This window comes from Hemiscyllium ocellatum, chromosome 45 (genome assembly GCF_020745735.1).
Source record: "Hemiscyllium ocellatum isolate sHemOce1 chromosome 45, sHemOce1.pat.X.cur, whole genome shotgun sequence".
In the NCBI taxonomy this organism is placed as follows: Eukaryota; Metazoa; Chordata; class Chondrichthyes; order Orectolobiformes; family Hemiscylliidae; genus Hemiscyllium; species Hemiscyllium ocellatum.
Genome location: NC_083445.1, coordinates 16,196,327 through 16,224,182, shown reverse-complemented (window position 1 = coordinate 16,224,182; position 27,856 = coordinate 16,196,327). Strand labels below are relative to the sequence as shown.

Sequence of the window (27,856 nt, the reverse complement as noted above, 5' to 3'; positions counted from 1 at the left end):
TCCATTGTCATTTGTGTAAAAGAGCTCCAAACCTGTACCACCTTTTGTACATAGAACTGCTTCTTAACATCTCTTAACACTCTTGCCTAATTCGCAGACTATTCTCCCTAGATCAAGAATTTCCAAACAGTGGAAAAGCTATTTTTATCTGCCTTGTCTTTCCCTGTTAATATCTTGAAGACTTCGATCAGATCACCCCTAAACCTTCTAAATACTACAGAAAATAGGCCTAATTTGTATAATTTTTCCTCATAACTTAACTCCTGAAGTTTGGGTATCATTCTTGAAAATTGTCCACCCCTAATTGTTCTTGAAGAAGCACTGGCGAGCTGCCTTGCATTAAAAGAATGACTTGATTTAGTCATGATCCCAGCTAATGGTAAGTCAGACTGTGAAACCTGACTTAAAAGATCATAAGATTTATTTTTGCTCCTTGGTTACAATGGTAGCCCATCATTGCACATATTCGCACAATACTGTCAATTTAGTTTTTAAAAAAAAGAACAAATAAAAAAACTATATATGTGCATGTATGACAATTTGTAAAGAACTTACCACAAATGGAAAATGAAAGAGTCAACACTTTCTCTCAGCAATATCCTTTACAAACACTCAAACCCAGTGAAGTGTCATTTCTATTTTCATTGTAATCTTACTGAACTGACAAGGTTGCAAACTTTTTTATTTGGTACCTTTATACATATCAGCTAGATGTGATTCTTCCCATTACTTTCTGTCCACGAGACACAAAGATGGGCTAACTAATCGACTTTGACCACTTGGAGGCTGTTAAAATGGCTTAGGACTTCTTTCTAGCTCTGAGGCCTGAAGGGATCTACAAACTCAAAATTGCTCTTCTGCTGGAATGAATTTTTCTTCTGAACTCAATTTCCTTGTGGCTTTGGTCAACTATTTTTTTGTCTAGGGTCATAAAACTCAAGCAGCAGCAATTAGCTCAACAAGTAGCTTATTGAGCCATTTAGCTCAAGTCACATGATTCCTTGGAAAGGCTGTCTTTAGCTTAATGTTTCAAATAATTTTATGATTATTAAAAAAAATAAATCAGACTCCACAGCACTGAAAATCAAAAATACATTGACTTAAAATAAAGAATCAAGTTCTCAAACAATAACCACACATCATAAACTTTCATTACACTATATTTTTCATAAAATAGTTAAGAATTAACAACATTGCTGTGCGTCTGGAGTCACATATTGGCCAGATTTGATAAGGAAGGCAGATTTTCTTCCCTGAAGTACATTACTGCTTTCATGGTCATCATTATTACTACAAGCTTTGTTAATTTCAGCTTTACAGTTAATCAGATTTATTTAATTCCCCAGCTGCCATGGTAGGATTAAAATTCATGTCTTCAGATTTTTGGTCCAGGGCCATGGGATTCTACTGAAATACCTAAGGAAATACTGCATCATTGAAAAGATAAGCATTAAGCAAACTCTTAAAGGAGGATTGTGGAGTTGGAAAGATTTGTGCTTCTTCCAGAAATAGATAATTTCTCTTTCCTTTTCCCAAAAATTTTGTCAGGTCTTAACTCAAATTTCTTTATTCCCACCAGACAGAACAATCTCATATTAAGTTGGCAATTATTGACAACTTTTCAACTTCCAACTAAAAGCACAGCTTTTGTTTCTTTTGGCATTCCTGATAGAATGATGAAAGTACATTAGGCTCAGGATATAGACTGTAGGGAAATAGATGGTGACATCTTGCAAAATGTCCAAATTACAGAGGAGGAAGTGCTGGACGTCTTGAAATGGGTAAAGATAGATAAATCCCCAGGACCTAATCAGGTGTACCCGAGAACTCTGTGGGAAGCTAGAGAAGTGATTGCTGGGCCTCTTGCTGAGATATTTGTATCATCGATAGTCACAGGTGAGGTGCCGGAAGACTGAAGGTTGGCAAACGTGGTGCCACTGTTTAAGAAGGGTGGTAAGGACAAGCCAGGGAACTATAGACCAGTGAGCCTGACCTCGGTGGTGGGCAAGTTGTTGGAGGGAATCCTGAAGGACAGGATGTACATTTATTTGGAAAGGCAAGGACTGATTCAGAATAGTCAACATGGTTTTGTGCGTGCAAAATCATGTCTCACAAACTTGATTGAGTTTTTTGATGAAGTAACGAAGAAGATTGATGAGGGCAGAGCAGTAGATGTGATCTATATGGACTTCAGTAAGGCATTTGACAAGGTTCCCCATGGGAGACTGATTAGCAAGGTTAGGTCTCATGGAATACAGGGAGAACTAGCCATTTGGATACAGAACTGGCTCAAAAGGTAGAAGACAGAGGGTGGTGGTGGAGGGTTGTTTTTCACACTGGAGGAGGGTTGTTTTTCACACTGGAGGCCTGTGACCAATGGAGTGCCACAAGGTTTGGTGCTGGGCCCTCTACTTTTTGTCATTTACATAAATGATTTGGATGAGAGCATAAGAAGTACAGTTAGTAAGTTTGCAGATGACACCAAAATTGGAGGTGTAGTGGACAGCGAAGAGGGTTACCTCAGATTACAACAGGATCTTGACCAGATGGGCCAATGGGCTGAGAAGTGGCAGATGGAGTTTAATTCAGATAAATGCGAGGTGCTGCATTTTGGGAAAGCAAATCTTAGCAGGACTTAGACACTTAATGGTAAGGGCCTAGGGAGTGTTACTGAACAAAGAGACCTTGGAGTGCTTCTTGAAAGTGGAGTCGCAGGTAGATAGGATAGTGAAGAAGGCATTTGGTATGCTTTCCTTTATTGGTCAGAGTATTGAATACAGAAGTTGGGAGGTCATGTTGCGGCTGTACAGGACATTGGTTAGGCCACTGTTGGAATATTGCATGCAATTCTGGTCTCCTTCCTATCGGAAAGATGTTGTGAAACTTGAAAGGGTTCAGAAAAGATTTACAAGGATGTTGCCAGGGTTGGAGGATCTGAGCTACAGGGAGAGGCTGAACAGGCTGGGGCTGCTTTCCCTGGAGTGTCGGAGGCTGAGGGGTGACCTTGTAGAGGTTTACAAAATTATGAGGGTCATGGATAGGATAAATAGGCAAAGTCTTTTCCCTGGGGTCGGAGAGTCCAGAACTAAAGGGCATAGGTTTAGGGTGAGAGGGGAAAGATATAAAAAAAGAGCTAAGGGGCAAATTTTTCACGCAGAGGGCGGTACGTGTATGGAATGAGCTGCCAAAGGATGTGATGGAGGCTGTTACAATTGCAACATTTAAGAGGCATTTGGATGGGTATATGAATAGGAAGGGCTTGGAGGGATATGGGCCGGGTGCTGGCAGGTGGGACTAGATTGGGTTGGGATATCTGGTCAGCATGGACGGGTTGGACCAAAGGTTCTGTATCCATGCTGTACATTTCTATGACTCTATGACTCATGGTGCATGGGATTTTACATGCGATTTAAATAATTTATTTGCATAAGAAACAACTTCAAATTTCGTGTTTTCAGATTCAGCCATTGTTTTTATACTAAGATCCTAAAGAGCAAATAAAACCCCTCTCTGCAAATATAACTCCAATTATATCATGTTGATATTTTATTCTGAAACCTATGACATTAGATAAATTACATTTTCCTAGAATTGCCTGCTTTTTTCCAGGGGATTTTGGAGAGATTATGTAAGTCAATTATCATAATGTACATTACACTAGAATTAACATCCCAGAGACCTTTAAGACCTGGCATGAGCCTACTGCATCACACATAACCAACTTTAGATGTCCATTGCAAATCTTGAAAGCCATTTCCACCAATGTCTCAAAGGAACTCAAAAATATTATCACTGTTAGACTAAGTGCAAATGAGAAATAATAAAATATCCCTGAAGTGGGTATCACAAAGTACAACACATTCAACAGCAATAACTATTGCCAAATGTCCCTTTGTCAAAACCCCGAGTGCTGCTACTGACCAAAGTCACAACTGGACCACTCATTTAAGAACAATAGCTATAACAGTGGAAAGAGGCTGACAGTGAATACAGGTAGTTCTCTTAGAATGTGGTAGTTGCATTCCTGTGCAAAACCGTATTATAGAAAATCGTGCAATATAAATAATGGCATCTATGGGAAAAACAGAGTTAGGGACAAACCACCAAAAGTATCAGTAAAAGTCAAAGCAAAGAAAAAGTTATTAGCCTAACACAAACAAAAGCACAGTCAAGTTAATCTTTCTACAATTCCCAGTTTCAAGCTAAGTTTCAAGGCTTGCAGTGCTGATTGTATTCCTGCTTTAGCTGAACACACTTAATTTGCATTTTGCAAACAGAGAATCCTAAGACTGGGTTTTGCTGTTCTGGTAGTGCCAGGGATGGAATCAGATAACAGTGAATGGGAGTTCACTTTATAAAAAAAAAGTTCACAATTCACAAATTGCGTCATAGCCAAATGCATTTAATAAGCATGCTTTGTAGGAGAACTACCTATAACTGTTTCCCCTCACTCTCCAAAACCTGTCTATCATTTACAAGGCACAGGAAGCATAATCAAATATGAACATATGAAGTTGGAGCAATAAAGCATCTTGTGGCACAGAGGTAGTGTCCCTACCACTGAGGCAGGAGACCTCAGTTCAAGTCCATCTAATTCAAGGGTTGTGTTGGAACATCTCTAAACATGGTGAGTAAAAACATCTGACGTTGAGCAGTGGTCCTTCTGGTGTCATGAAAATGTCCCTAACTCTCAGCCAAGAGGCCTAGAGTCAAGTTCCACCTGCACCAGCAATGTGCAATAACATTTCTGAACAGGTTGACTTCAAACAAAAACGGAAGTTGGAGCAGGTGAGAGTTCTTGTGACACAGTAGCAGGGTCCCTACCTTGAGGGAGGAGACCTGGGTTCAAGTCTCATGTGCTCCAGAATTGTGTCATAATACATCTGAACAGGTTGTTGAAAAATATCTGAAGTAGGAGCCTGAACCATTTAGCCCCTTGAGCCTGCACCATCACTCAACAAGATCAAGGCTGATCTGATTTGTCCTTATTCCTGCCTATCCAAAAATCTTTCAACCACTTGCATATCATGAATCTAGTTCCACTGGCTTAACAATATTAAAAGTCTCTGCTTCTACTACCCTTTGAGGAAGAGAGTTTCAAATTTGTGGGGTGTGTCCTGGTGTCATATTTATCAGTTGCTCTGTAGTTAAAGAGAATATCAAGTACAATGTGCAGTTATAATCAGTGAGTGCCAAAGATGCAGGGTGAGGTAACCATGAAGTCTCTATACCTTTCTGTGATACTGGGTAAGTGATAATATTTAGCAAGTCATGGCAAGTGTATCATTCTTAACCTTTCAGACGGATGGTTCTCAATTGGCAGGGCATCAACACAAACTAAACATCAAAATGAACTTTTCCAAAGGTTTAATCGAGAAAGTCTGCATGAAAAAGGAAGTGTGGCTTCAAGGTGAAAAGCTAATGTGATCTACGAAGCTTTCCCATATTTCCAGAGACACAGAATATGTGAAATTTGAATTCAATTTTTAAAAACCTGAAATTAAAAGCGAGCCTAATGATGACCGTTTAACCATTGTTGATTGTCATAAAAACTAATCTGGTTCACTCATGTCCTTTAGAGAAGGAAATCAACTGTGCTGAACTGGTTTGGCATACAGATCACTCCGGTTCCCCAGTATTATGGTTGACTCTTGATTGCCCTCTGAAATGGCCCTAGAAAGCCATTCAGTTCAACGGCAACTAGGGATGGGCAACAGAGGCCAGCCTTGCCAGTGACCCCCACATCTAGACAGAAATAATTCAAAACGGCAGAATGGGAAAAGGTAATATGTGGCTTCACTTGAAGAGCTAATATCGGTTTAAGTCTGAAATGTTCCTATACTCCCAGTGGGATAGTGGGGAGGAAAGGGTATGGGATAGAAGATCAGGCATGATCTGTTTGAAATGCAGTATGATTGACTTAATAGCTTACTACTGCTCCTATTTCCTTCAAGGAATTAACATACCTCCTTCTGTTGTTCTGTGTAAGGGCCCTTGGATTATCTGTTAAAGCAAATATTGATGATTCCCGAAACAAGAAACAAAAGTAGAAACTGCTATACAGGGAGTAAACCATTTTTATGATTGGAAAAAACAAGTACTGCAACAGAAATGAATGAGGGCTCATATAACCCTCCTTACTGATCTAAAATGGACACTTGTTGAGAAGTATTCATAATGACATTCCACCTGTGTGAATACTGGAACATAGACAGCATCAGTAAAACCAGGGAAAGTCTAAAACTACCAGAGTTGCCAGTTCTTCAGGATTGTGCTGGGGTCTCCATGGATTAAAGAATGGCCTTCAAACCCTGCTGCTAGCAATAGCCAGGAGGAATAAAAGGGTAGTAAATCAAAATAAAAGTGCATTGCTATTTTAACTTTTTTTGAACGGCTATATTTACTAGTCATAGAAACATTTGAATTTGAGTAGGAAATGTGAGAGAAAAGGGCTGTTTGGTTGGGTAAAGCAGTTGAAAGCAGGAGTCATGTGTTTGGACCTTCAGGAATGCTAGATGTCCAATGAGATATGGTGACTGTGGTGCCCAAGACAGGAGAAAAGCAGAGGACATCGAAAATGAGATTTTAAAAATAATTTAAGTTTCACTGGCTAAGTTTCTGTAATTTCCTCTAGATTGTTTTTGGCTTTTGGTTCTATTGTTCCAACATTATTTCTCATTGAAGTTGTTGTTGGTTTGCCGAGCTGGTTGATTTTCTTCCAAACATTTCACCTCCGTACTGGGTGACATCTTCAGTGCTGACATCTTCATCTCCAGATGAAGTGCTGTCATTGTGATCTGCCCAGAATTTTTGCGGTTCTATCTGTCATGGCGAGTGGTTCTATTTCCAGTTTTGTATTGTAATGGTCTGTAGGTGAGGTCTATTTCAACATGTTTGTTTATGACACCTGTGGATGAATACCAGGCCTCCAGGAATTTCCAAGCTTGTCTTTATTTTGGCTGTCCCAGTACCGTAACGTTGTCCCAGTTGAATTGATGTCTTCATTGTCAGTGTGTATTGACAATGGCAGAGAACTAGTTGTGTTGCTTTGTTGCAAGCTGCTGCTCATGAATTCTGGTAGCGAATTTCCTGCCCATTTGTCCTATGTAATGTTTCTCGCAGTTGCTGCATGGTATTTTGTATATCACATTCGTCCTGCATGTTGTGGGCTTGGGGTCTTTTGTCTTCGATAGTAGCTGGCGAAGTATGGCTATTGGTGTGTGTACTGTCCTTATTCCCAGAGAACACAGGAGTCTTGTAGTCAGTTCTGAGACATTTCTCATATACAGTAGGCTGGTCAGTGTGTTGAGGCACGCACACACACTCGTTCACACTCTCTCTCAAGCACACACACTCACAGAAATGCTCTCATACTCAGTGTCTTCTTGGTGTTGTTTGTATGCCAGGATGAAGCTGTTGGGGTACCCATTATTGGCAAAGACTTTGTACAGGTGTTCCTCTTCTTTTTGTGGAGGTCTGGGGTATTTAAACAGAGTTTTGGCACAGCTCTTTTTGTGGACATTGGGGTGGTTACTGTTGTAATTAATAATCTAGTCTGGATGTGTAACCTTTCTGTACACTCTGGTAAGGAATTAACAGCCACCAAAATACATGAGCATCAGCTTTTAACAAAACGACATGACCAGTTCTTCCTCATGTCAGTACATACTGACAATGAAAGACACCAATTCAACTGAGACAACGTTACGATACAGGTACAGCCAAAACAAAGACAACCTCAGCAATTGCTGGAGGCCTGGTATTCAGCTACGTGTACCATTAACAAACATGCTGAAATACATCCCATCTATAGACCATTACAGTACAAAACTGGAAATAAAACCACCTGCCAGGACAGAGAGAACCGTATAAATTCTGGGCAGATCACAGTAACAGTGCTTCATCCAAAGGCTACAGAACAACTGAAGATGTCATCCCGTAGGGAGATAAAACATTTGCAAGAAAATTAACTAGCTCAGTGAACCAGCCAACAACTTCAATCACAACCTGAACTATAAATTTTCACTAAAACATTGTTACTCATTGATTCATCTAGTCTTTGGCTGCAGTTTGCCCTGTGGAGAGGGACATTCCCTGACGGGTGGTGAGAAGCATTTTGTTTGTCATTGCAACTGGAAAACTGCAAGTTTCCGAACAGAAATATGCACACATTTTCTGTCCAATACGGGGAACTTAAGTTAGCACCTAAAAGAATAAAGTCAAAAATCACATGACACCAGGTTATACTCCAATAGGTTTATTTGAAACCGCAAGCTTTCAGACCGATGATCCTTCCTCAGGCAGCTGGTGAGAGAGAGTACATCCAACGCAGAATTTATAGTAAAATATCACTGGGTCATACAATTTATGCAAATGTACTGAACAAACCTAGATGGCTATTAAGTCTTTAAGCAGTTAGAATGGAGGTGCAGGTTTCGATTGATTAATATGTAAATCCCTGCCCCAAGATAACTTCACGTTTTATCAGAATAAAGGTGACACCTTAGGCCAGACAATGCACTTTAGGTGTGATGCCATGTTTCAAGTCAGTTTGTATCTCATCCTGGACCCTCTCTCAAACACACACACTCGCAACTCACAAAAGCACAAAATCTGTAGACAGTCAGTCAATGTGGCATTTTATAAATGCCTATTTTGGAAATAAAACCAGTCTGGCTCTGATACAAACAGACTTGAAACATGGCATCACACCTAAATGCTTTGTCTGGCCTTAAGATGTCACCTTTATTCTGATAAAAACTGAAGTTATCTTGAGGCAGGAATTTACATATTAATCAATCGAAACCTGCACCTCCATTTTAATTGTTTAAAAACTTAACATCTACGTTTGTTCAATACATTCACTTAACCCTTTGATCTTTTACAAAAAATTCTGTGTCCGATCTATTCTTTCTCTCTAGCTTCTTGAGGAATGAGTCGGGGGCTCTGAAAGTTTGCAATTTCAAATAAACCTGTTGGACTATATCTCGGCGTCATGTGAGTTTTGACTTCGTTCACCCCCCGTCGAAAACCAGCACCTCCACATACAGTCATACAGTCACAGTGATGTACAGCATGGAAACAGACTCTTCGGTCCAACTCGTCCATGCTGACCAGATATCCCAACCCATTCTAGTCCCACCTGCCAGCACCCAGAACATATCCCTCCAAACCCTTCCTATTCATATACCCATTCAAATGCCTTTTAAATGTTGCAATTGTTCTAGCCTACTTCCTCTGGCAGCCCATTCCACACATGCACCTCCTGCATGAAAATTATGCCTAAAAGAATAGGCATTCCATCGCTGAACTTATAGCTTCATTTATTACTCAGCTGAATTGTGAACATCACTAAAAAGGTAGCATTTAGTGCTCATATGTACCTGCCATTGACAAGGCAGTGGTGAACTGTCATATTGAACTGCTGCAGTCCATGTAACGTAGGAATACCCACATGCTGTTAAGGAGGAAGTTCCAGGATTCTGACTCAGTGATAGTAAAAAAAAACAGATGCTATAGTTCCAAGTCAGAATGATCTATGGCTTGGAGGAAACTTGCACATTGTAATGTTCATGCCTCGTCTTTCTTGTTAGTTGAGGTTGTAGGTTTGAAAGATGCTGACATAGAACATATAGAACATAGAAACATAGAACATAGAAAAATACAGCGCAGTACAGGCCCTTCGGTCCTCGATGTTGTGCCGACCGAAGCCTACCTAACCTACACTAGCCCAATAACCTCCATATGCTTGTCCAATGCCCGCTTAAATGACCATAAAGAGGAAGAGTCCACCACTGCTACTGGCAAGGCATTCCATGAACTCACAACCCACTGAGTAAAAAATCTACCCCTAACATCTGTCCTATACCTACCACCCCTTAATTTAAAGCTGTGTCCCCTAGTAACAGCTGACTTCATTAGCGGAAAAAGGTTCTCACTGTCAACCCTATCTAAACCCCTAATCATCTTGTACACCTCTATCAAATCTCCCCTAAACCTTCTTTTCTCCAATGAGAGAAGCCCCAAGTGCCTCAGTCTTTCCTCATACGATCTTCCTACCATGCCAGGCAACATCCTGGTAAACCTCCTCTGCACTCGTTCCAATGCCTCCACATCCTTCCTATAGTATGGCGACCAAAACTGCACACAATACTCCAGATGAGGCCGCACCAGAGTCTTATACAACTGCAACATGACCTCAGGATTCCGGAACTCAATTCCTCTACCAATAAAGCCCAGTACACCATATGCCTTCTTCACAGCACTATTTACTTGGGTGGCAACTTTCAGAGATCTGTGTACATGGACACCAAGATCCCTCTGCTCATCCACACTACCAAGTAGTCTACTATTAGCCCAGTAATCCATCTGACGAAGGAAGTTTGAACTTTTCTTGCACTGTATCTTGTAAATGGTACACACACTGCCACCAATGTGCACTGGTAATGGATTCAGTAGTGCTAATGCCATTGGATTTCAACAGGAGATGGTTAGATTCTCTCTTACTTGAGGTGGTTATTTTCTTGTGTGAATGGTACATGACACCAGTCAGACAGAGACTATTCTCTATTAATGTCTACTTGATCTGTGATCCATCTCATGAACAAAATTCTTCTGGAGTCTCCTTCACAAAAATTGAAATGAAGAATCTATCTAATTTATCAGCCACACTAGGACCAACTGGTTTTCACAGTTTATTCTTGAATAGACACACTTATCCTTCAATAATATTCATTAAACTTGAATACGTGCAATGCTTCAAATTAAAATAAATTAATTGTGCCTGCTTTTTCTTTCCAGCAATGTACTGTAGTCATTACTGGAATCAGTTTTCAATCTTAGCCCAAACCAGCCCTGACCAGACTGAGCCTTGCAAAGGTGAGTTACTGTGTGGGAGAAATGAACCTTGGTGGGAATGGGGACTATTGTGATATTTACAGACCATATTTCTTTCCCGGACACATCCCTCATTTCAACTCCAACTACAATTCCAGTCCACCGTGATTTTGTTTCCATGTCTTGTAGTATTCAAAGTGTTGCTAGCTTCAGTTATCTTAAAGATAGAAACCTTTAGTTTATTTTTTTTAGATTAGATTACTTAGATTAGATTACTTACAGTGTGGAAACAGGCCCTTCGGCCCAACAAGTCCACACCGACCCGCCGAAGCGCCACCCACCCATACCCCTACATTTACCCCTTACTTAACACTACGGGCAATTTAGCATGGCTAATTCACCTGACCCACACATCTTTGTGACTGTGGGAGGAAACCGGAGCACCCGGAGGAAACCCACGCAGACACGGGGAGAACGTGCAAACTCCACACAGTCAGTCACCTGAGGCAGGAATTGAACGCAGGTCCCTGGTGCTGTGAGGCAGCAGTGCTAACCATTTTGTAGATTGTGTGGACCCACGTTCTAGCCACTCCATAAATTTAAAGTGTGCTTCCTGGTCCTCTTCTACATGAGATATTTCACCAAAATTCCCATTTACTCTCTTAGTGTGCCATTATAATTGAATCCAATGGCACCATTCTGAAGAAGAGTTCTTCAAAGTATCCGAACAAATACTGATTCTTCCACCACCGTCACACCAATAGATGATGTTCTCACTAACACATCACTGCTTGTATGACCTTGCTGTGCAGGTAGTGGCTCCTTTGAGATATAAGTCTGTCATTCTCAAATATATTTAACAACCCAGCCTTAATAGCCCTCTGTAGCAAAGATTTCCACATATTCAGTACCCTCTGAAAGAAGTGCCTCCTTATCGGTCTTAAATGGCAACACCCTAATCTAAGGTCATGCTCTCTGGTTTCACGCTGTCCCACAAGAGGAAACAATATTTCCGGGTTTACTCTGACAAGCCCTGCTAAATCTCCCTTAACAAGGTGATGATGAACTGGCTGGACAAACTGGAGTAGATCAGATATCTTTATCATAACACTTGGTTTTGGTTTGCCTTACTTGAGCAAACCAGAGCGGCATTTTTCAGATTATTTTCCGGTAGTTCCATTGGAATGTGGTGAGAGAAATGAAAAGCGTCCAATTAAGATATTTGCGTCAGCATGCACGTGGAACCGAGTGATGGACCAGTCAATGTTTGAACCCCCATGTTTGGATGTTCTCATGCTAAGAAGGCAGTGTGCAATTTAATAAATCTGAAGGGACGCTCTGAGGCATATGAAATCTCCAGGCGTGATTATACTTGTATCATGCAGAATGTTTAAATTAGATTCCCTACAGTGTGGAAACAGGCTCTTCAGCCCAACCAGTCCACACCAACCCTCCGAAGCGTAACCCACCCAGACCCATTTTCTTCTGACTAATGTATCAAACACTATGAGCAATTTAGCATGGCCAATTCACCTAGCCTGCACATCTTTGGATTGTGGGAGGAAACTGGACCACCCAGAGGAAACCCACGCAGACATGGGGAGAATGTGCAAACTCCACACAGACAGTCACCCGAGGCTGGAATTGAACCTGGAACCCTGGTGCTGTGAGGCAGCAGTGCTAACCACTGAGCCACCGTGCTGCCCCATACATTAACCAGGCTTTCACTTTTTAATACATCCCATCTATTTTTTATTAAACAACCTGCCTATCACACTGTAATGAATCCCAGAAGAATTCATAGATTCCCTACAGTATGGAACAGGCGCTTCGACCCAACAAGTCCACACTGAAGGTGAAGCCACCCAAACCCATTCTCCTACCCTATTATCTATATTTGCCCCTGACTAATCTAACTGACATGCACATTCCTGAACATTCTGGGCAATTCACCTCACATCTTTGGATTGTGGGAGGAAACCGAAGAGGAAACCCATGCAGACACAGGGGAGAATGTACAAACTCCACACAGACAGACAGTCGCCCAAGGCTGGAATTGAACTCAGTCCCTGACGCTGTGAGGCAGCAGTGCTGGGACCTGGGTTCAATTCCAGCCTCGGTGGTACGAATGTGGTACTAAAAGTTGAGGCAATTTGCTTCTGGGCTCCAGAATTACAGTATATTGAGCAATCTAACATTAATGTGTTCAATTTTTGTTGCAGTTGAACATGAAGATCATTTTGAAGCCAGAGTGCAGTATTATGGAAACAACTCCATTCAAGTAAGTTATAAATTGCTCCCAGTTTTATAAACAACTACAATGTTCCAGATCTGTATTGAGTTAGTAGATCCTACCAGAACCAGCTACACAATGGTGAATTGCTCAGAATTACGAAATGGAGGCCACCAGTCCCAAATGAAATATTCCAACATTTATACTCTACATATGCCTTCACCCATCCTTTAATTTTATTCTAATTGCAGCTCCCTCTATTCCTTCCCCCCCCCATGCATTAGCCGAGCTTTATCTTAAATGTATCCATATTATTTACCTTAACCATCCTCTGTTGTAGCAAGATACCTTCTCATTACAACTTGCTTCAGTGCATGTGCATGTGAGGGAGGGGACAATATCAGCCAGAATTCCTCACCCAGATTTCTAATGTGATGACTACTACAAATTAGTGCCTACATAAATGGATGAGAGTTGAAGGTCAGATATAAAGAATAGTTGGGTGCAATACTGGAGGACCAGGAGTATTTATTCCAGAATAAGTCAATGGGTCAGTGGTCAATGGAGAAATGAGTCAGCAAATGTATTAAGCAACTAATCACACTGAAGTTTTCTCACAGATACCAAATTAGTAAGTTAAAAGTGATGTCCTTCACCTTTAACTTAAATGTTCATACTAATAATTATTAAATCATACAAACAGTAATTTTTAAAGAAAGGTATGAAACAATACAAATTATTCTACATATTGTGGCCATTCTTGAGTGGAAGGAATGTATTTTGTTTATGCACCAGTTGTTTACCTCTGTGGCCTTGAATTTATTAATAAAAATATATTTGCCACACCCTAGATCCGCTTTAATTCCAGAGGAATCTTATACAACATTCCCAAGTCAGGTGGCAACACGGCATGAAATGTGTCAAAGAATGAAAAGGGTGCACATGCAGAAATATAAGAAACATACTCTGATTTGTCTGCTAAAAAGATCAACCATGGATAGGGAAACTATGGCACAAATCCAACAGTAACAGTTTCATTGTCTGATTAACTTAAATCAAAGCTACTGGGTAGTGTAAGATGAACCTGTTTGTGATGAAAGGAATTGGGGAATATTTGCTTGTGGTGGAGGGAACAGGAGCTGATGGCCAGGTCGAGAATAAAAAGCTCTGTCCAGGATGCCTTGTAGCACAGGGAGTCTCTACATCTAAGCGAGAAGGTCAGTTCAGAAATTCGACTCCCTGTCTCAGATTTGATGGCTATAGAAGATGCATTTGTAGCATGGTCAATTAGATTGATTGTCATCTGTAAATCTTTCTAATACATCAGAAGCAGGTGGTAAAAGTAGGAGGTTTCCTGGTCAGCAAGAACCATGCAGTAGTTGCAGTACAGCAGCCTCCCCAAGTTAAAAGATTCCAACCACAGGTTCTGTGGCAAGTGTCCTCCTTGCTTTGAGGGGTTGCTGGAGACAGAGAGAGAGAAAGAATTCTGTAGCAAATGCAAAGCTTTATGTTACACTCCATGGAGAGAACTGCAAATGATGTGGACAAGGTATGTATAGAGAATTTTTTACTAGAAAATTGACTAATCTGGAACAAAGTACAATTATGCAGAGATTAGGTGGATCGGATGCAATCAACATACAATCTCAGAGGAGTTTTAAAAGAAAGAGATTATGGAGGAGAAATTTACACATTGCAAAGAAGTTATGAAATAGTTCGAAGGGCTGGTGTATTATTTTTCATCACGTGTGAAGATGCAAATACTGTATTTGCTGCTCATTTCTGAAAACTGTTAGTATCAACTCATAAAAGAAAATATTGTTTCCTGGTTTGCAATTCAAACAGATTAGGAATAAACCATAAACAAGCTGGTTGATTAATTTATCAAGTAATGAAATCAATTTGCCCTGAATAGTCTCTACATCCTGATAGTAATGCAAATGATGTGAGGAGTCCTTAGGCGCACAACTTGGGGTTATTGTGAAAATGTTGGCTCAGAAATGAGTACTTTACTGACAACTCTCCTGCTTCATACTAACATTTAGAATTATTTAAGTCATTGCATGGGGCACTGGGCCTTATGGCTCTTCTGAAAGACATAAACAACATTGCAGCATTTCAATCTTCAAGTCTCTTATGAGTGAGAAGTAAACCTATGGCCCCAAAATTCCTATCATCTGAGCAATGGCTGACAGGTAATGCAAAACAGAAATTGGTGTCAGATTCCCTTCTCTAAAAGATGCTACTTAGAGTCATAGAGATGTACAGCATGGAAACAGAGCCTTCGGTCCAACTCGTCCATGCAGACCGGATATCCGGCCTAATCTAGTCCCATTTGTCAGCACTTGGCCCATATCCCTCTCAACCCTTCCTCTTCATATACCCATTGAGATGCCTTTTGAATGATGTAATTGTACCCATCTCCACCATTTCCTCTGGTACCTCATTCCATTTGCAGTGACCTACAGTCATCCATGGTTTTAGTGCAGATGGGGTGATCGTCTAATTCTTCCCTTTGTAGGGTTCTAATGGACCACATCACCTGTCCATCACTGCAATGTAAAGATCATCCCCAACTTTAACTCTGCATTATGGTTAATCAAACCAGTGTTCCAACCCCATCCTATTCACTATCCTCATCGGGATCTGTGAATTCAAACCTACCCAGGCTCCTCGGTGTGGAAGCCACTCTCTTTCAACAGAAGTCCTACCTCCAACCACTTAATGCTGATCAATGCTAATGGGACAACTGTCAAGATGGCAAGTGAGTTCACCCTGACTTCTAAACTTGGTGGGGGTGGTAGTGGTTCTTGTTTGAGGACCACAGTGTCTAATACAATCCAACCCATTCTGACACATAAGGAGACCATTCAGCATACCAAGTCCATGTTAGCTCTTTGTAGTGAACTCCAGTCCTAAACCCCCAGTCATAACACAAAGCTCTGAAAGTTTATTCCCTTTGAGTATCCATTCAACTTCTATTCAAAATCATTGATTCTTTTTCTGCTTCCAGCAGTCTCACAAGCAGAGGGGTCTAGGTCATTACCATTTTCTCTGAAAAAATGCTCTGCTTCACAATCAGCTGCATACCTTGCCCAAAACTTGAAATTAATGGGAACAGCTTTTCTGTGAAGCTCATTTAAACCTGACATAATCTGGTCCACCTCAATCAAATCACCCCTCGATTTCCTTTGGTTCAGGGAAAACATTTTCTACAGGAGCTAAGATCACTCATCCCTGGAATAATCTTGGTAAATCTTCTATAGACCCTCTCAAGAGCCTTCATGAATTTCTCAAAAGTGTGGTGAGCAAAACAAGATGCAATACTGAAGTCATGATCTAACCAGAACATTACAAACATTCGTACCTAACTGTAAAACTGATTGATTTCCTTTATCAAACTTGTGCCACAGGACCTGGATATTCTAGAAAGTATTGTAGGAGACCTTATAGCCAAGAGGATGTTTGCCTCAGATCAGCAAAGAAATGAATCCAAAAGGTTGGGACAGATTTTGAAAATTGCTGGACTGAACACTTGCATCAATGTGTACAACTACAGACTCTCAACAACTTATTTTGGTAACTAAATGAAAGTTTATTTAACATCACTAGCAATTTCATGTGTTCACATGAGCCAAATGGTACCTTCATTCATCAGGTGTATTTAAGTAGCATTTAAAACATTGAATTTAAAATGTCATACACAAACGTTTGAACTCTGAGTAAATCTGCAAGGAAGGGAATAATGTGGGAAGCATGTTTAGGGAGATGGTCACACATTGGTTAGGAGCTAAGTGGCTAAGAGGAAATGAGTGACAACCAGGTTATCTAAGTTAGTAGTACCTAAGATAATCTGGCTGGCAACATAGGAATACCCAAACCAATCCCACTCACTAACAGGTCTTCTATTTTGGCGACTGGTGAGGGCCAAATCGATGGTATTATTGGTGGCTTAGATGCTGAGGGAGCAGGGACGAAGAGGGGAAGAAGTGCAAAAATTAAAGGGAATTCATTAGGGATACAGATAAGCATTACTGTGGCCAGCAATGTGACTCAGGGGTGGTAGGCTGCTCCTTGACACCAGGAATACAGCAGCTGCAAGCTATTGATATGGAGGAAGGTGAACAGCTAGAAGTCATGGTCCACATTAGCACCAGTGATAAATATAGGAAAATAGATGAGGTTTTGAAAGCAGACTATAGGGAGTTGGGAAAGAGTTTAAAAGGCAGGTCCTCGAAAGCAACAAAGTGAGAACTGTTCTCAGTGCCGAACACTTGAGAATATAGGTATGAGAGGATTAAGTGATTAAACACATGTCTGAAGAATTAGTTTAGGACAGAGCAGTTCTGGAGCAGATAGCTGGGTTGCACCTTAGCAAGACTAGGACTAACATCCACGCAGCAAAATTTGTTGCTATTGTTAGAAGTGTTTAAACTAGATTGACAGAGATAATTCCTAACAGGGTATTCAGATTGGAGAAAAGTAAAACTTGTAAGTAGTAAAGAAGCTTAAAAAAAATTAGAAGACATATGAAGAAAAGTTGAGCATCAAATTGAATCAAAGTTAAGGGCACTCTATCAGACCGCTTACAGAATTCATACCAGGTAGATGGTTTGAAGGCATAAGTAGGCATAATTTAATTGTCATTACAGAGATGTGGTTACACAATGCTTAAGACTGGGAGCTGAATATTTAATTATATACTTTATTTCATTTAGGAAGGCTAAAAAAAAGTCACCATAGTCCCAGAGGACCATAGGCTGCTTGCCCATTACAGACTGGTGGTAGTTTCACCTGAGGGTCACCATGCATCAGGCCAATGGTGAGGTTGAGTGAATGAGACCTTCATGGTAACCTCAGCCTGTATGGGAATTGAACCCATACTGCAGGCATCATTCTGCATCATAAGCCAACTTTCCGTCGGACCTAAAGGCTAAGTGAAAAGGAAAGAGTGGAGGTGGTGTTGTTAATAGGGATGATTTAATTCATTAGATAGGATCTTAGATTGAAGGAGCTAGCTGGAGAATTAGTTTCGCATAGTTAGAGACAAAGGGCAGAAAATATTATTGAGAAGTGTGTATAGACCACCAAACTATGGCTGTAATGTTGGGCACAGTGTAAAACAGGAAATTAGAGGTACATGTAACATAGGTAATTCAATACCAGTGGACAACTTTAATTTACTTCTTGACTGGGTTAACCTAATCAACACTAATGCTGTAGAAAATGGACAAAGTTAAAAATCGCACAACAACAGGTTCTAATCCAACATGTTTATTTGTAAACACAACCTTTCAAAGCACTGGGTCTTCATCAAGTGGTTGTGGAGCAGGACCGTAAGACACAGAATTTATAGCAAAAGGTTATAGTGTCATGTGGCTGAAATATATTAAAACAAACTTAGATTAAATCTTTCATCTTTTAGAATGGGGTTTCCTAGTTTTTGTTTATTAATATGTAAATACCAGAACTCCTTTTAAGTCACGTTCTCAAGATAACTTCAAATTTTCTCACAAAAGGTGTCATCTCAGCTCAGACAATGCACTAAAGGTGTGAAGTTAAACAGATTTTAACCTCACATCTTTAATGCATTGTCTGAGCTGAGATGACACCTTTTGTAAGAAAATCTGAATTTCTCTTGAGACTGTGACCTAAAACAAGTTCTGGAACTTACATATTAATGAACCGAAACTAGGAAACCCATTCTAAAAGATGAAAGAGTTAATCTACGTTTGTTTAGTATATTTCAGCCGCATGACACTGTAACCTTTTGCTATAAATTCTGTGTCTTACGGTCCTGCTCCACAACCACCTGATGAAAAAACAGCATTCCAAAAGCTGGTGCTTACAAATAAATCTGTTGGACTATAGCCTGGCGTGTCCACCCAGTCCAACACCGGCTCCTCCAAATCATGATTGCTGTAGAAGATGGATTCCGAACGCAAATTGGAGTTTGGTTTCTGATGTTGTACTTCGCAGAATGAACTGTGAATCAGGGTCAACTGGGTTTAGTATTGAGTAATGAGGAAGGGCCAATAACTAGGCTGTACAGGAATTTTTGCTCACATCCAGAATTTTGGTTATTTTCCTATCTTAGAACTTGAAGTTCAAGTTATGAGATTCAATGCTGATCAAAATGTCAGAACAGCAACACTATCTGCTCAAGGTAACCTTGTGGAGATTCCTTTGGAAGTGGAAAACGGTCAACCAGGTTTTGATAAATTTCTTTCTTATTCATATTTATTTCTATGAGTTTAAAAGTTTCATCTGAACTCTTCTATAGCACATCATGATCACCATTGACTAGAAAATTTACCAGTCCAGCTGTATAAATATTGTTGCTACAAACCAGGTCAGGGGATAAAATGCTTGCACAAGTAACTTACCTCCTCTCCCTGACAAAGGCTGTCCACCAGATAGTGATCAAGCTGAAGTCAGGAATGTGATGGAATACTTTCTACTTGCCTGGATGAGTGCAATTCCAAAGACAGATAAAAAAAACTCCAATTCCCTCCACAACAAAGTAGCCACTTGATTAGTACCCAATCCACTATGCTACACATCCATTCCCTCCATCACAATGGCAATTCACCAAGCCCCTCCATCAGTACCTTCCAAACCAGTGGCCACTACCACCCGGAAGTACAAAGAGAGTATTCACATGGGAACATCACCACCTACAAATTCCCCTCCAAGTCATACAGTATCCTGGCTTGGAACTACAATGGAAGTCCAATAGAAAGTGGATCAATATAACTTTACCAAGGTAGTCTTGTGGCTCCCAATAAAGGAAAATCTTAACTGCCTTATCCCACCCTCAGCACTACTCCTTGCTCCATACTTCATGGCCCCAACATTCCCCCACAACTGCCTCTCATCATCGGTCCCAATCCAATTCAACACCGCTCCCACTCATTGCCCTCACCACCCCTACCACCCCAATAACCTCAACCAAACACATTCCTGACCAACCCCTCAACTCAACTTTTCTTTGCTCACATAGCCACCTTGCCTCACTCACATACATCACTCACAGCATCTCTTGTAAATTTTCATATTTATTTTTTCCATGTTAGATTGCATATATAGAGTAACAATGATGTAGGCACGAACACAGCAATTTATATTTGCATAATGTATTTAATGATGAACAATGTTCTTTTGAATATAATTTTGTTGACGATGTAAGATTCCTCTACTGTGTGACAGATACAGGAATTGTTCATGTAATAAATAGGCAAATAATAAATGCTGTGAATGAGTTATAAAGAATGAATCAATCATGGTGTTTGGAGTTTAGAAGACTACAAGATGATCTTGCAAGCTGCTTGCTCCCCTGGCTGGAGAATGTGAACAACAGTCTCAAGATAAGGGGTGCTGTGAATGCTCACTTAGCCATAGTCACAGAAATGTACAATGTGGAAACAGATTATTCAGTCCAACTCGTGCATTATGACCAGATATCCTAAACTAATCTACAGCCATTTGCCAGCACCTGGTCCATATCCCTCTAAATCCTTCCATCATTCCATAAACACACAATTTGCGTGAAAAGGTTGCCCCTTAGATCGCTTTTAAATTTTTCCCCTCTCATGCTAAACCTATGCCCTCTAATTATAGACTCCCCCACCCCAGGGAAAAGACCTTGTCTTTTCACCTGATCCATGTCCCTCATGATTTTATAAACCTCTATAAGGTCACCCCCTCAGCGTCTGACGCACCAGGGAAAACAGCCCCAGCCTATTCAGCCTCTCCCTATAGCTCAAACCCTCCAACCATAGCAACATCCTTGTAAATCTTCTCTGACCACTTCCAAGCTTCACAACATCCTTCCGATAGGAGGGAGACCTGAATTGGACACAATATTCCAAAAGTGGCCTAACCAATGTCCTGTACTTCCATAACATGACCTCTTAACTTCTAAACTGAATGCTCTGACCAGTAAAGGAAAGCATAACAAATTCCTTCTTCACTATCTTATCTATCTGCAATTCTACTTTCAAGAAACTATGAATCTGCACTCCAAGGTCTCTTTGTTCAGCAATATACTCTGGGACCTTATGATTAAGTGTCTAAGTCTGCCCTGATTTGCCTTTCCAAAATGCAGCACCTCACATTTATCTAAATTAAACTCCATCTGCTATTCCTTGGCTCATTGGCACATCTGATCAAGATCCCATTGTACTCTGAGGTAATCTCCTTCACTGTCCACCACACTCCATTTTTGATGTCATTTTCAAACATACTAACTGTACACCCTCCTCCAAATCATTTTTATAAGTGACAAAAAGCACTGGACCCAGCACTGATCCTTGTGGCACACTACTGGTCACAGGCCTCCAGTCTGAAAGCCAACCCTTCATCACCACCCTCCGTCTTCTACATTCGAGTCAGTTCTGTACCCAAATGACTAGTTCTCCCTGTATTCCATGTGATCTAATCTTGCTAACTAGTCTACCATGAAGAGCCTTGTCAAACGCCTTACTGAAGTCCATATAGATCACATCCACTGTGCTGCCCTGATCACTCCTCTTCGTTATTTCTTCAAAAAGTCAAGTTACTGTGAGACATGATTTCCCATTCACAAACATATGTTGACTATCCCTAATCAGTCCTTGCCTGTCCAAATACAAGTAAATCCTATGCCTTAGCATTCTTACCAAAACTTGCCCACCAGCAATGTCAGACTCACCAGTCTATAGTTCCCTGGCCTTTCCCAACCACCTTATGAAATAGTGGCACCATGTCAACCAATCTCAAGTCTTTCGGCACCCTACCTGTGACTATCAATGACACCAAATATTTCAACAAGGGGCCCAGCAATCACTTCCCTAGCTTCCCACAGAGTTGTAGGGTACATCCAATCAGGTCCTGGGGATTTCTCCACATTTATGCATTTTAAAACATCCAGCATGTCCTCCTCTGCAATATGGATTTCACCTGTCATAGGAACATAGCAATAAACAACACAGGAGCAGGCCATTTGGCCTGTCAAGCCTACTCCACCATTCAATGTGATCATGGCTGATCACATGACTCATAACAGTCCTACAGCATGCAGACAGTCCTTTTGGCCCAAATTAGTCCACTCAGACCAAAATGTCCATCAACACTAACCTCATTTCCCTGCACTTGGCCCATATCCCTCTAAACCTTTCCTATCCATGTATTTGTGCAAATGCTTTTTAATAAATGTGAATATAACCACCTCAACCTTTTCCACTGGCAACTCATTCCACATGTCCACCATCCTCAGTGGAAACAAGTTGCCTCTCAGGTTCCCTTTTATTTTTTCCCCTCTAACCTTAAACGGATGCCCTCTAGTCCTCTATGCCCTCTAGTCCTCGATTCCCTAACCCTGTGAAAAAGACTCAGTGCATTCACCCTATCCATGCTTCTCATGATTTTATACACTTTGAGAAGATCCTCCCTCACCGTCCTACATTCGAAAAAGCTCCTAGCTTGTCCAACCTCTTCCTATAACTCAGACTATTGAGTCCTGGCAACACCCTTGTAGATTTCTTCTGCATTCTTTCCAGTTTAATAACATCCTTCCTACAGCAAGGTGACCAAACTGAACACAGTGCTCCAAGTGCAGCCTGACGAATGTCCTGTACAACTGCAACAAAATTTTCCAACTTTCTTACTCAAAGCCCCGGGTGATGACAGCCAGTGTGCCAAAAGTCTTCTTCACTACCCTGTCTACCTGTCACTCCACTTTCAGAGAATCATGCACCTGAACTCCAAGGTCCCTCTGTTCCACTCATTCCTTAAGGCTAAACCATCCACCACAAAACTCCTACTTTGATTGGACTTTCCAAAATGCAAGACCTCACACTTATCTACATTAAACTCCATTTTCCATTTCTTGGCCCACTTCGCCAGCTGATCGAGGTCCTGCTACAATTTCTGCCAACCTTCCTCACTGTCCACGATACCTCTTACTTTAGTGTCATCTGCAAACTTATTAATCATGCTTTATACGCTTTCAATCAAATCATTGATATAGATAACAAGCAGCAACGGGTCCAGCACCAACCCCTGAGGCACTCCACTAGTCACAGGCCTCCAGTCCGACAAGCATCTTTCCACTGTTATCCCCTGTTTCCTATTGTGTCTCCCTATCAATGACACAAATATCTCAGTAAGGGGCCCAACAATCACTTCCCTAGCTTCCCACAGAGTTCTAGGGTACAGCTAATCAGGCCCTGGGATTTATCTACATTTAGCATTTTAAAATATCCAGCACCACCTTCTCTGTTATATAGATTTCACCTGTCATAGGAACGTAGCAATATACAACACAGGAGCAGAAGCAAGCCATTTGGCCTGTCAAGCCTGCTCCAATATTCAATGTGGTCTAGAGTCCTACAACACGGAGACAAGCCCTTTGGCCCATTCTTGTTCATCTTGGACCAAAATGTCCATCAACGCTAAGCTCATTTCCCTGCACTTGGCCTTCTCAATCTTTCCTATCCATGTATTTGTTCAAATGCCTTTCAAATGTCAATATACCCACCTCAACCACTTCTGCTGACAACTCATTCAGCATGCATACCACTCTCATTGAAAAAAACATTGCCTCTCAGGTTCCCTTTTATTCTTTCCACTCTAACCTTAAACTGATGCCTTCTCATACTCAATTCCCTAGCCCTGGAAAAAAAGACTGAGTGCATTCACCTGATCCATGCTTTTCGTGATCTTATACACTTCTAGAAGATTCCCCTGTCTCACTATCCTACATTCTAAAGAATGGATTCCATGCGATCTAAACTCCAGAGAAACCTTATCAAACGGCTGATTGAAATCCACACAGACTACATCAACCACCCTGTCCTCATCAACCTTCCTCGTCACTTCATCAAAGAACTCTAACAGATTTGAGAGGCATGGTCTCCCATGCACAAAGCCATGATGACGATTCCAACTTTCTTACTCAAAGCTCCGGCTGATGACGTCAGTATGCCAAAAGTCTCCTTCCAAATTAAACACTGCCTTTCCAAATGCATGTATACCTTATCTTGCAGAATATTCTCAAATAACTGATCTACCACAGATGTTTGGCTTACTGGTCTATAGTTGTCAGGTTTTTCTCTGCAGCTCTTCTTGAATAAGGACACAACATTCGATACACTCCAATCTTCCAGAACCTCACCCGTGGCTAACAATATCCAAAAAATCAGTAATATTTTCTCCAGCCTCTTGCAGTGTTCTTGGATATATCTGGTCAGGACCAGGAGATTTATCCACCTTCGTATATTCTTATACATCTCACATCTTCTCTCCTGTGATATAGACTATTCCCCAAGATATCAGCACTAACTTCCCCAAATTCCCAAGTTTTCATTACTTTCTCCACAGTCAACACAGAAAAGAAATATTCATGGAGGTCCTTGCCCATCTCCTGCAGTTCTACACAGACAATTTCACAATGGTCCTTGAGGGATCCTATTCCATTGCTAGTTATTCTTTTTCCGTTAAAATACTTGAAGAACCTCTTTGTATTCTCCCTAATCTTCTCAGCCAAGGATATCTCATAGTCCCTTTTTCATCGTATTTATTTCCTTCTTCAGTAAACTCCCGTACCCCCTATATACTTCCAGAGATTCCCTTGATCCCAGCTGCCTGTACCTGAGCCATACCTCCTCTTTTTCTGGTCAAAGCCTCTTAACCTCTTGTCATTCAGGGTTCCCGATTCCTGTCAATCTTGCCTTTCAGCCAAACAGGAACATATAGACCTTGAACTCTAGCTATCTCACTTTTAAAGTCCTCCCACTTGCTGGTGGTCCCTTTGCCTGCAAAACAAATTTCTCCAATCAACCCTTCAAGATAATTCCATCAAAATTCATCTTGACCCAGTTTAGAACTTGAACCTGTGGACCAGTTTTGTGTCACTCCATAACGATTTTAAAATAACTGAACTTTGGTCACTGATACCCCATTGCCACCTCCGTCACTTTCCTGCCCTATTTCCCAAGAGTAGGTCGAGCTTTGCCTCTTCCCGAGTAGGACCCTCTATATACTCCTTGAGCAAACGTTTCTGAGCTCACTTAATAAATTCCATCCCATCTAAACCTTTAACTCTCTGGCAGTCTCAGACTATGTTAGGAAAATTAAAATTCCCTACTACTGTACAACTCATCCAACCCAGTTTCCACTTTCTTCCATATCTTTTGATCCCCACTAATCCTAAGAACTATATCTAAATCTTTCTTAATAGTCTTCAATTTTTTTGGCCTCAAGAGATTCCTGTGGCAGAAAATTCCATAGGCTTACCACTCTCTAGGTAAAGAAATTCTTCTTCATCTCAATCTTAACTGGCCGGACCTCTTATCCTTAAACTAGAACTCTTGGTCTTGGATTCTCCAGTTATCAAAATATTCTTTCTGTATCTACCCTGTCTAGTTTCCCCCCCCCCCCCCCCCCCCCAAACTCTAGCGAATGTAGAGTCATGGAGTAATTTAGTATGAAACAGATCTTTTGGTCCAACTCATTCAGGTCAACCAGATATCCTAAATTAATCTAATCCCATTTGCCCGCATTTGGTGCGTAACTCTCCAAACCCTTCCTATTCATGTACGCATCCAGATGTCTTTTAAATTTTGTAATAGTACCAGCCTCTACCACTTCTTCTGGCAGCTCATTCCATGCATGCACTACGTTGTAAGGAAAATAAAAATTACCCTTTACATCCCTTTTAAATCTTTCCTGTCTCAGCTTAAACCGATGCTCTCCAGTTTTGAACTACCCTATTCTGGGAAAAAAGGCCTTGGTTATTCACCCTAACAATGTCCCTCACAATTTTATAAACCTCCATAAGGTCACCCTTCAGCCTCCAATATTCCAAAGAAAATAGCCCCAGCCTCTCCCTATTGCTCAAACTTTCTGATCCCAGCAACATCCTTGTGAATCTTTTTTCAATCCTTTCAGGTTTAACATCTATAGGTGAAGGGGTCACTGGAGAAGGGGTCTGGGTGGGTTGTGCTTTGGCGGGCCGGTGTGGAATTGTTGGGTGGAAGGGCCTGTTTCCACACTGTAAGTAATCTAATCTAAAAATAATAACAGGAAGACCAGAATTGAATGCAGCATTCTAAAAGTACCCTAATCAATATCCTGTACCGTGTGGAAGTGCCAAGTGGTGGACTGGGGTGCACAAAGTTAAAAATCACAACACCAGGTTATGGTCCCACAGGTTTATTTGGAAGTACTAGCATTCGGATCGCTGCTCCTTAATCGGGTAACAATCCAGGTTTGTTAAATGTATTATTTTAGTTGCATGACACCAGGATCCTTTGCTATACATTCTGTGTCTTATGATCCTGCTCCACTATGAAAGCTAGTACTTTCAAATAAATGTGTTGGACTATAACATGGCACTGTGTGATTTTTTTTAACAATATCCTGTACATCAGTAACATGACTCCCAACTCCGATACTCAATGCACTGATCAATAAAGGCAAGCATACCAGACTCTGTCCACCTGTGGGTCCACTTTCAAGGAATTATGAACCCGCACCCCAACTTCACTTTGTTCAATAACACTAAGTGTGTAAGACCTGCCCTGATTTGCATTACCAAAATGCAATACTTCACATTTATCTAAATTAAATTCCATCTATCACTCCTTGGTCCATCTGATCAAAGTCCTGTCTCTCCCCATTTGCCATCCACGAATCAGTTTACATATTCAAGGCTGAGATTGATAGATTTTGGATCTAAAGGGAATCAAGTGACATGGGTATAATGTGGGAAGGTGGATTTTAAGTAAATCTCCAACCATAACTTGACTGAATGCTTGAACAGTGTTGATACTAAATGGCCAACTGCTGTTCCTGGTTTTTGTCCCCTGTTAAAATGTCTGTACTATTGAATTACCCACAGATCTCGTTGCTGTGGCCTTCTTCTCATACAACAGCACTGACCCTAAAGGCGTAGGTTTGGACATGCAGGACATAAAAAAACCAGAGATCACAATAATCTTTGATATAATCACAGGCATAAAAAGGGCAAAATGCCTGAGGAAACCTTGTGAACTAATCCGTTTTATCTTCCAAAATAATCAGGTTTGTCAAGTTATATTTTTCCTGCAAAAAGTGTTCAATTAACATGTACAGCCAAATGATTCAATATAATGGCAAATGGCAATAATCTATAGAAGATCTACTCTACTTTCAGCAGCATGAGCACAGATAATGGCCAACAGTTTATAAAATTTTTAAAAATTGTATTTACATGACACTTTTCACAAACTCAATCATCTCAGGATATTTTGTCAACTTTGGAAATGTAGTCATTGTCACAAAGTAGAAATATAGCTGCTAATTTGCACTCCCACTAAGAGCAATGCAATAACCAAATAATCTGTTTCAGTATTGTTAGTTAAGGGATTAATATTGGCAAAAAGATCAGGAGGGGAGCTCTTCTGTTCTTTGACAACTATAGCCAAAGCATCTTTTATATTCACCTGTCAGGGAAGCCAAGGTTCTGGATTAAAAATCCCATTCAAGACACGACATTTCAGATCAGAACTGCCTCAGTACTGTGCTGGAATGTCGACCTAAAGTACTTACTTTCAATGTCTCAAGTAATTACGAACTCAATACGCTCTCACTCAGAGACATAGTGAGCTACACTGCAATGGGCATCACAGTGGTTCATTAGTTAGCACTGCTGCCTCACAGAGCCAGGGATCCAGATTCAATTTCACCATCAGTCAACTGTATGTGTGGGTTTCTTCTGGGTGCTCTGGTTTCCTGCCACAGCCAAAGATGCGCAGGTTAGGTGGC

General features: G+C 40.9%; 1 protein-coding gene across 1 annotated transcript in view; it reads left to right on the top strand.

Annotated features, from left to right (window-relative positions):
* The first annotated feature begins 5,168 nt into the window (after positions 1–5,168).
* The window catches only part of LOC132835873 (adhesion G protein-coupled receptor L4-like), a 39,441-nt gene continuing 16,753 nt past the window's right edge, over positions 5,169–27,856 (top strand). Inside the window, exons 1-6 of the mRNA XM_060854971.1 lie at positions 5,169–5,247; positions 10,801–10,878; positions 13,059–13,117; positions 16,483–16,648; positions 19,167–19,235; positions 26,952–27,133. Of these exons, the coding sequence (XP_060710954.1) occupies positions 5,199–5,247; positions 10,801–10,878; positions 13,059–13,117; positions 16,483–16,648; positions 19,167–19,235; positions 26,952–27,133 (603 nt within the window). The 5' untranslated portion in view covers positions 5,169–5,198. The remainder of the gene's footprint in view (positions 5,248–10,800; positions 10,879–13,058; positions 13,118–16,482; positions 16,649–19,166; positions 19,236–26,951; positions 27,134–27,856) is intronic.